Source organism: Asparagus officinalis, chromosome 8, assembly GCF_001876935.1.
Source record: "Asparagus officinalis chromosome 8, Aspof.V1, whole genome shotgun sequence".
Lineage (NCBI taxonomy): Eukaryota > Viridiplantae > Streptophyta > Magnoliopsida > Asparagales > Asparagaceae > Asparagus > Asparagus officinalis.
The window spans coordinates 74718660-74728725 of NC_033801.1; the positions used below are offsets into that span (position 1 = coordinate 74718660).

At 35.4% G+C, this 10066-nt stretch overlaps 1 protein-coding gene across 1 annotated transcript; it reads right to left on the reverse strand.

Moving 5' to 3' along the window:
* LOC109822661 (auxin-induced protein 22D-like) lies at positions 7205-8485 on the reverse strand. The gene is made up of 4 exons (XM_020388891.1): positions 8189-8485; positions 7890-8089; positions 7692-7791; positions 7205-7571 (listed from the first exon to the last, which is right to left on the reverse strand). Exons 1-4 carry the CDS (start codon positions 8377-8379, stop codon positions 7508-7510), a joined length of 555 nt encoding a protein of 184 aa, XP_020244480.1. The 5' UTR covers positions 8380-8485; the 3' UTR covers positions 7205-7507.

Genomic DNA, 10066 nt, shown 5'->3' on the forward strand with positions numbered 1-10066 from the left:
AATTTTTGTTTAGCTCCTATTAATGTCTGTGATAATAATTGGAATATCTGTCCGAGTTGTTGGAGCATCCATATCAAACACTACGTTTTGAGGGTATGAGAATTCATCGATCGCTGTATTTGGCTCATTGAAGTTGTTTATATAGCTCTCGTCATCATCTTTATTGGTAGAAGGTTGAATATAAGCCCTAGAATTCTTATACAGGACAACCCACTCGTCTTTAACCGCAGGATCTTTCACATAGAAATATTGTCCCACCTGAGATGCAAACATAAATTTTTCATCACTATCAATTTTTTTATCGAGATTGATAATTGTAAATCCAAAGGGATCCTTTTGAGTCTTTGCAAAACACCAACGAATCATGAACATCATGTATTTATGTTCACTTGGACCACCATAACCGTGGAATATCTCCACCACATCTTCCAACCTTCTATAATATGTTATATTATTTTCAATTGGATTCTAATCTCTTCTGTTTGAGAAACATTCCAGTGTGAAGGTAGCCATGACACCACTATTCTGGGTGACCTTCGTATCATCAATCTCCATTGTGTGAAATTTATAACCGTTAACACGATACCCACCATATTGATTTACGACATAGTAAGGCCGCTTGGTGTGAACTTTTACTTCTTCTGATATTTGATTATTAAGGACAAGTTGTTCCTAGATCTAAATATAAAAAATAAGAAAACTATTAAATCAATAATTTCTAAGTTTTTTTATCAAAAAAATACAAATATTGCTAAATTTAACAATACTTACTTCATTCTTCAACCAAACAGGGAATTCCTTCATATGCATTTCTTTAGTGTAATGTATAGCTGTACTACCAGTAACTTCATTCTTAAGTTTTTCCTGATGTTGCCTATTATTGCAATAAATTTATTTATTATTGTTAAAATAAAAATTAAAGATTAAATGGTATTCAAAAGACTTTTAAGATATTTTACCTCCGATACTCCGAGAAGATTTCAAGATTATTTACTATGTATGCATGCGCTTGATCTAACAATATGTTAGAATAATTTTTTTTAGCCCGCGAGGATAGAGAACTGTGTTATCCTTATTATCAACAGGTGCTTGAAGTTCAGTTTGTTCCCCTCTCATATAATGAGAGGCAAATAAGAGACACTCGGATCTCACGTAACTTTCAGCTATTGAACCTTCTGGTCGAGCTCTGTTATGCAATTGACGTTTCATTGAACCCAAATATCTAAAACATAATAATTAAGCAGATATAGATGTAAAGATATTAACATTTAATAGAAATAAATATTGATAAGTAACGATTAAAATTTTCTAAATACTAACCTCTATTGGATACATCCAACGATAATGGACTGGTCCTGCTATTGCAGCCTCATCCGCGAGATGTTGTGTAAGATGAACCATTATTATGAAAAAAGATGGAGGAAAGAGCATCTCCATTTCACACGTTATTTCTGAAATAATTTCTCCAAGTTTCTCAAAGTCACGGCCGTCTATAACTTTAGAACAAAGCTTTTTGAAAAATCCACAAAAATCAATAATAACCTTCACTATTTTTTTATTCTGCATAGTACTGCGTAGTGCCATAATAACCTTCACTATTTTTTTATTCTGCATAGTACTGCGTAGTGCCACAGGTAGCAGTTGATGAAGAAGCACGTGATAATCATGAGTTTTAAGTAGTACTGCGTAGTGCCACAGGTAGCAGTTGATGAAGAAGCACGTGATAATCATGAGTTTTAAGTCCTAAAATTTTCCTTTCTTGCACCTGGACATTGTTCGATATGTTTGTGGAGTAACCCTCTGGTAACTTTATTGATTTGAGGACTTGACAAAATATTTGCATCACAACTTTTGACATCGTAATACGAGACGCAAGCAACTCTAATCTGTCATTTCTGATAATTTTTGGCTGTAGTTCATCTCTAATGCTCAATGCAGTTAGATCTTGACGAGCTCGTAGATCATCCTTTGATTTATTAGCATCTTACAACAGTGTTGACAAAAAATTATCACAAATATTTTTTTCAATGTGCATAACGTCCAAGTTGTGACGTATTTTTAGCTCTTTCCAATAGTTTTTCAATGTGCATAACGTCCAAGTTGTGACGTATTTTTAGCTCTTTCCAATAGGGGAGTTGAAAAAATGCTGAATTTTGTCCAAACGTCCAAGTTGTGACGTATTTTTAGCTCTTTCCAATAGGGGAGTTGAAAAAATGCTGAATTTTGTCCACCATGAGGGCAATTTTACGACTTCAGCCCCTTCACTCACTTGTGCTTGTCTATTTCATTTTAGTATCCTTTTGTTAATACGCAAGTTCCTTACTCCAAGTAAATCTTCTTTCGAATGGTGCTTCTTTCCAAACCTGACAACAGGGAACCTCTCAAGCAAATGTACAATCTGATCTCTACCTAATGGATGCGGAGGATCTCTCTTCTCAACAGTACCATCAAAAAGCTTGCTCCATTTTTTGTTATGTATCTGTGTTTTAGGTTCAACCACCTTCTGTTAAACTAATAACAAAACTTTCGACTGTGCTGCAGATAAAGACCTTTGAATTCTGGACCACACACTGGACATGCATATGTTCCCTTTGTAGACTAACCTGAAAGATTCACATAGGCTGAAAAATCATTAATTGTCCATAGTAAAATACCATGTAGTCTGAAAGACTACTTTGCATGAGTTTCATATGTCATAACCCCTTCAGTCTAGAGTTATTTTAACTCATCAATTAGCGGTTCTAAAAACACATCTATGTCATTGCATGGTGCATGCTTGCTTGATACAATAATGAAAGTATCATATACGGTTGTTTCATGCAAAGCCAAGGCAATAAGTTGTAAGGCGTTAATACAACAGTCCATGTAGACCAACCGGAACTCATAATCCCAAATGGATTGAATTTGTCGCTAGAAAAACCTAGTCTAACATTCCTGCACTCATTCGCAAACCAAGGAAAAGTTCGATCCACATGCTTTCACGCCTCTGCATTGGCCGGATGTCTGATTTTACCATCATCTATACATTCTTCCATGTGCCACCTCATTTGCTTAGCAATGTCTTTATTCATATACAACCATTTTAGCCTAGGTATTAAAGGAAAATGACGAATGACCTTTGCTGGAATCTTCTTTTGCTTAAGTATAGAACTTGTCGTCGCATGTGTTGAATAATTTTTGCATTGTACCCACCATGATACTCCACAAATTGGACACTCCTAAAGATCTTTGTTATCCTTATAGTAGAGGATACAATCATTAGGGCGTGTGTCGATTTTTTTGTAATCAAGTCCTATAACAGAAACAATCTTCTTTGCGTTATCATAATTTTCTGGTATGGTCGATTTTTTTGTAATCAAGTCCTATAACAGAAACAATCTTCTTTGCGTTATCATAATTTTCTGGTATGCTCTCTTTTCCATTTGGAATGACTTTTCTCAGCAACACAAGCAACATATTAAAATATTTATCTGTCATTCTGCTAAGAGACTTTATGCGCAAAAGACGCAGCATAAATGATAACCTGGTGAACTCGGTGCAACCCTTATACAGATTATTTTCATTGTCGTCTATTAATTTCATTATCTGCGCCAGCTCCTCATGATCAGTCATGCCTCCAGCATTTCCTGTAACTTCAGCATCCTTAGCATCTTCAATTTCATCTATATTAGGAACTATTAACATATTAGCAAGCATCGTATGTGTATCATCTATCCTCGTATCATCTATTCTCCCATCGGACGTACCGGTGTCCGCCATCTATTCCATTTCTTCAAGACATCCTTCCCAATGAAATGTCCAATATTTGTACTCCTCATAACATCCTGATATTCATAACATCCTGATATTAAGTGTTTCTGTAAATCATTTTTATCCACCAACGCCCTATTTTTACGCCAACAGTATGGACAAAACACGACATCACTATTTAACTTCCGTGGGCCTGCCAAGACGTACTGTATGAATTAATTTATTCCATCTTTATATCGACTATCCCTCCATCTATCAATACGAGGAATATCGATCCATGATTTGTTGGGAACTATCCTCATCTGTATGATAGATATATAATATTATTCATTAATGAAATTAAGTACAATTAGGTAATGTGAATTTTTATTAGTAACACATCAAATTAATGGTTGCGTGATATTAACTTTTTTCACGACATCAAGGAAATTCAAATTATAATAATCTCGGAGGGAAAATTGCCAGAAGATAAATTATGTGGGAGTAAAATCTAAAGCTCAAATTTTTAATAAGACACTTTAACGGCTGTCATAGGAAATGGACCTATCCCATTAGGAATATAGTAGTGCCTACAACTACCTTTATATACTTTATGTGTTTTTATTTCTTAAAAATTTTGACAGCACCTACCCGCTATTCTCCGAGTACACTATGCAGATATTATAATGTGTATCAATCATTGATAATAGATCGATTATAGTTCAATACGCAAAACAATATACACTTATTCTATACGGAGAAAAATGCGGTACATGTTGTCAAAATTTTTAAGGAATAAAAATACATAAAGTATACAAAGTTAGACGATACACTACCGTATTCCTAACCTGTACGAGAAGGGGACTCCTTCCCGGACAGATCTAATAATTATTACATGTAGATCATGCTCCTAACATAAATCACGTTATTCTCTTTAGATGTAAAAAGTATTTTCACATCCAACTAGAATTGCGTGAGTTTATATCAGAAGAGATTCACATCCAACATTATTAGATGGGAAACTAGGGGTAACGACTTTAGATTCATAAAATCATGATATATAACACAATACAATCTCGATATACCTAACTAAATTGAATGCATCAATTACAGCAGAATCATTTATCATAACAATCAATGTTTAATTAGAGTATTAGATTTATGGTAATATAATCATGATTGAATTAGTATTATTTTACATGCCTGCATGACCTTGAATCTATGAAGAGTTTGGATCTAGATCATATTTTTTTTGGCTCGTGGGAGCAAAACATTTGTTCTTTTCCAAGCTTCTAATAAGATACAAATGTTATTCAACAAATTTATCATCTTATATACACCCACCTCTTCTAGTTTTTTCCTAGCCAACACAACATGTACCTTTTCTCCCTGGTTCATGAGACTTAAGAGCTGATAATTGCGTATAAGGAATTATCCTCCTTAGGAGGGTCATATGTCTTGGCCTTCACTGTTTTCTGTTGTCCTATCTGAGCATTTGGAACCATTTGTAGAAACATGAATCTGAAATTGGATATAGATAGGTAGTCAAATAATTTACACACCTTTTTTTGACTGAGTTTCTCCATAAACGGTCCTCATATTAAGAATGAAAAATGTCAATATTATGTATTAGCTTCATTTGAATTTCAATTATAGGCATGACGAGGAAACTGATTCTGTTGTGTAAATGTCTAAACCAAAATCCTGTGAGCTCTCATAATTTGTTGATCTTTTATCAAATTGTAATAGCCTTATGTAAAATTTTAACAACAGCTTTTCCTAAAAATGATTCCCGTTCAATTTTCGAGTCAGATTGATACTATCTTTTGTGTAAATTAATGTGTAAATTAAACAGGCATAAAATAGAACTAAAAGTGAATAAAATACCTTTCCTGAAGAGTTGTATGAGGAAACTCACGACATGATTGTAATTCCTCAAATCTGGCGTCGTGTTTCCAACCAACAGAAGCTCGCTCTGCAAATAAGAACCCTAATTTCTAACCAAACATATTGAAATGATCAAAATAAAGTCCTATAAAATCGACAGGACGGGCTCGAGGCTACTTACAGTAGTGACAGCGAAACTTCTCCTCGAAGAACCTCTCCTTGATGTTGCGAATCGAAGAGATTAGAGCTGGGACTCGCCGCTGGGTCCACCGATGCTCTGGAGAGCCGCTAGGGTTCGAGAGAAGGAAGCGAGAGCGTTGGCGAATCAACAGAGCACGCATGACAAGGATGTGGTGAATCGATGGAGGCGGTGGAGTCACGGCGAAGTCACGGTGGTGGTGGCAGTGGCGGCCCCAAAGGACGGCGAAGGTGACATTGGCGACTTGCTGGAAACAACGTGGCGAAGGCGGAAGGCTGACGAAACCCAGCAGCGACGACGGAGGTGCGACGCACCTTGGCTGGAGACACGGCGGCGAAAGGCGGTTAGCGACGCACAGGCGGCATCTTCAGTTTTTTACTGTGGTAAAAAGAACGGGATGGTAAAAATGAATATATAGGCCAACATCGCTGACGGGTAGCCGTCAGCGCTGTTCGTATCCCGTCAGCAATGTTTATATCGCTGACGGGAGAGAAAAAATTATGACAGCAACATCTTTGACGGTTAATCCCGTCAGTAATGTAAATATCGTTGATGGGATTTTCCCGTTAGTGATGTTGCCGTCAGCGATAGCCATTTTCCCACTAGTGAGGTTATAGGCTTTTGTACTATTAGTATATTAACTTGTTCTAACATACAATTTATTCATGGGTAGCAGAAGTAAAAATCCACTTTAAATTCGTGGCCAGGAGTTACTAAACCTTGATTGCTCTTCTACCACAGTAAAGGACCCTACTAAGGTAATAAACTTTAAAGTTGTGATAGGGTTGAAGGTTACATTTTATACTCTAGCATCCATACTCACCAAGAAGCTAACGCCTCGTTTGGTACGCGGCAATAGAGAGAATGAAATGGATATAGGAATGGAATGAAATTGATGTGGGAATGAAATGCTTATTCATATTCTCTTGTTCGGGTGCTATTAGAAAATTAAGCGGGAATATCTTTAATAATGGTATATTTAGAATTTATTGTATTATTTTCATTCCCACTTAAGTGCGAATATTAATTCCTTAATAACTCATTGGGAATATCAATTCTCACATTAAGTGAGAATTAATAAGAAGCGAGATTGTTATTTCTAGCATCCAAACATACATCATGTTTGATAGACATAAATGAGAAGTTAAAATTGCATTTCATTATCGGTCATTCCAGTGTACCAAACGCGGCGTAATATCTTTCGACCTGACAACTTGGAGCAACCAAATATGTGAGAAATTAAATTTCTATTGGATGTTTTACAAAATCAATTAAGGCGGATATTCACAGTTTAAAAACTGTCCCTTCTCCAAATCATATTGGCAGTTAATTGCCATTCGTTAAATGAGGTCGAGTAGCTAGTGCAAATAATCATATGGAGCCCAGCGCTAAATAAACAAAACAGCTTTAAAAGTTGCATTGCCTTTTCTTTTTGCCCTTTTCTTTCTTCTTCTAACAAAAACATGTAATCATTCAAAGCTTTTAAGCATACTACTGGCTCAAAGCGATGGATTTTTGCAGAACAAAAGAAATTTGTACAAGTTGGCATCAATACGTTTTCATGACAAAGAAAATTCTCTTCCCCAGCTAGGCTATCCTTTTGATCGGTCCAAACTCCATGAAACATTAAGAGCATGGGGGACCAAGCGGAAAGAAATTAATAATGTTTTAACTTTCCATGACAAATAATGCCTAATATTTGTCCATTCCAGATCCTCTCATTATTCTCAACCTCTTGCATGATGAAATGAACATCCTACAAGCGACATAAAGAGACATAATTAGAACAAATTAAACGCAATAAAATTAAAGCTAAACAATTTATTTCGAAAGTTTCTAAAAATTTAACCCATTTATTCATCAATATAATACTTACTCCCAAGGGACATCACCAACCAACATCCAATCCCCATCTTTATCCTCATATGTGATATCATACTCACACCGATCATATCCTCCCATTTCCAATAGATCACCTGTTTCATAAATAAATATAAATAAATAAATAAATAAATAAATCACTATTTTCAAGAATGTAATATGTTTTTGTAGCAAACACTTGTTAATTAATTACCTAGAGAAAAATTCTTGAACATGTTCTCTAAAGCCTCTCTAAGCTCCTTGTATCCCTCGTACACCTTGGGATCAATCTTTCTCAAGTAAGGAGCTCCATCCATGCTAACCTTAATAAACCTTCCACTCTCCTCTTTCTTCTTCGCCGCCAAATTATTTCTTCGATATGATCTCACCGGTGGCCATCCTACGACTTGAGCCCTGTAATATCGAAAAATATCTATGTTTAGTATATCTAGGGTTATAAAGATTGCAGCAAAATTTAAATGTTCATGTACTTCTATAAAAGCATAAGCTTACTTGGCCGGAGGAGTGGTATCTCGATCATTACCATGAACTGAATCAGTTGAACTTCCTTTTGATTCTCCAGATAGTGATCTTTTATTAACCCAAGGGGTTTTTGGTTCATTGCCTCCGGGCAAACCAAGCCTTAGCTCTGTTCCATCTAGGCAGTCGATATTGCCATTTTTCTTCCCTATTCCATTCTCCATGAGTCCTGAAAAAAAAACTCAGGTCTCCTTAACCTATCTAACCCTAGAATTCTTCCGATTCAAACTCTCTCTTGGTGCTAGAGGTGGTTCGAAAGCTATAGGACTACAAGAGGAGCAGTAGTATATATATATATATGGAAGCAATAATAGTGTTGTCAAAATGAAGGAAGGTGGAGGGAAAATGAAATCATATAGAGGGCTCCCTATAGAAAATTGTATAGAAAATGCAGTATATCATTACACGGCTCCTCATAAATTTTAAAGTTGGTGATCCATAGAAAATTTTTGAAGGAATAGGGGGACAATGTATCATGGGGCTCTATCTCATTGCAAGGAAATTGGGCCCTTACACAGCTAGGATAGTACGGATGGTGGGGGTGCACCCTTTAGGGTAATGCCCGTCCATTTTGGGGGCAGCGTGGACCCTTTAGGATGGAAGTTCAGGGGACAAGCCATGTGGATGGGCGTAATCAAGGTCAAATGGCCCATGAAATAGTGGATATTAGAGATTTTGATCGATGATGGATTGGTGCATCATGTGAATGTGAGTTGTTTTTTGAGGAGCTTTCTAGCTCAATGGTGCTTCGTGGGAACTCGGCTTGACCTTTCCTTACAATGTTTTTTTTTTAGCAACCACATAAGAAAAAATTACATTATTTTTAGGAAATCCTGTAGAAAAGTGATATAAACCATCTCATCGGTAGAAGGTTACATTTTTCCAATTATTATTGTTACTTAGGATACAGATAACTACAAACTACAAAAATATTGAATATAATAATATTGTATCATTCAATCAATGAATATTATATATATATTAATATACTTATATATATAATATATAATTATATATTTATATACTATTATATTATATATATTAATATAAATATATAGAAAAAAGAAAAAGATTCAAGAAAAAAAAAATAATTAATCGTATCCATGTCATTAAGATTCCCTCCTATCCTAAAATCACATGATGAACGACCATGTATGATCTCGTGAACTGATACATATCTAAACCACAACAATGTAACGTCGTGTACTCATCGACATTATGAAGTCTTCATCAAAACTTAAAAATATACGACTGTGATGAAGTCAAACGACACCGATCACCAACTGTGTTTAGAATATGTAGGATCAATCCAACGACGATCCATCATCCTAATGCGAATCAGCTGATAGAGATCAAAGAGAATCTCTCTTATGAAGACTACCATTAATCTCATATATATATATATATATATATATATATATAAATATATAATATAAATATATATATAATAATATATAAATATATATAATATATATAATATATAATATATATATAATAATATATATAATATTAATATAAATAAGAAGGAAAAGAAGAAGACAAGCGCCTAGAGCGCGCGAAGCAGTGCTCCACAAAGCCGCGACCGAGTTTGCACAAGTGTTTGAGTAATTACACCTAAAACTCTTAGAGCTTATTTTATACACCCATGTTGGATATCCGTTGGCATGCAGCCCACAGCTTTAATCACTAATTTGGGATAAACACCGCTCGATATACCACATCATACAAAGTCTCTATTACATGAGATTGCGATACCAGTTTGATATGAGCCTCAGTTCTCAGTAATTATGTATTCCGGTAGCCTGTGTCGATATTTCTATTTATACAGCGCCAATTGAGTCGGGCGGTTTT

Bases quoted from the DNA above. Each gene is read 5' to 3' on its own strand.
- LOC109822661 (XM_020388891.1), bottom strand. From the start codon at position 8,379: ATGGAGAATGGAATAGGGAAGAAAAATGGCAATATCGACTGCCTAGAT. The intron at 8,090-8,188 runs GTAAGCTTATGC...TCGATATTACAG, and splicing joins GATACCACTCCTCCGGCCAA to GGCTCAAGTCGTAGGATGGC. The intron at 7,792-7,889 runs GTAATTAATTAA...TTTATGAAACAG, and splicing joins GTTCAAGAATTTTTCTCTAG to GTGATCTATTGGAAATGGGA.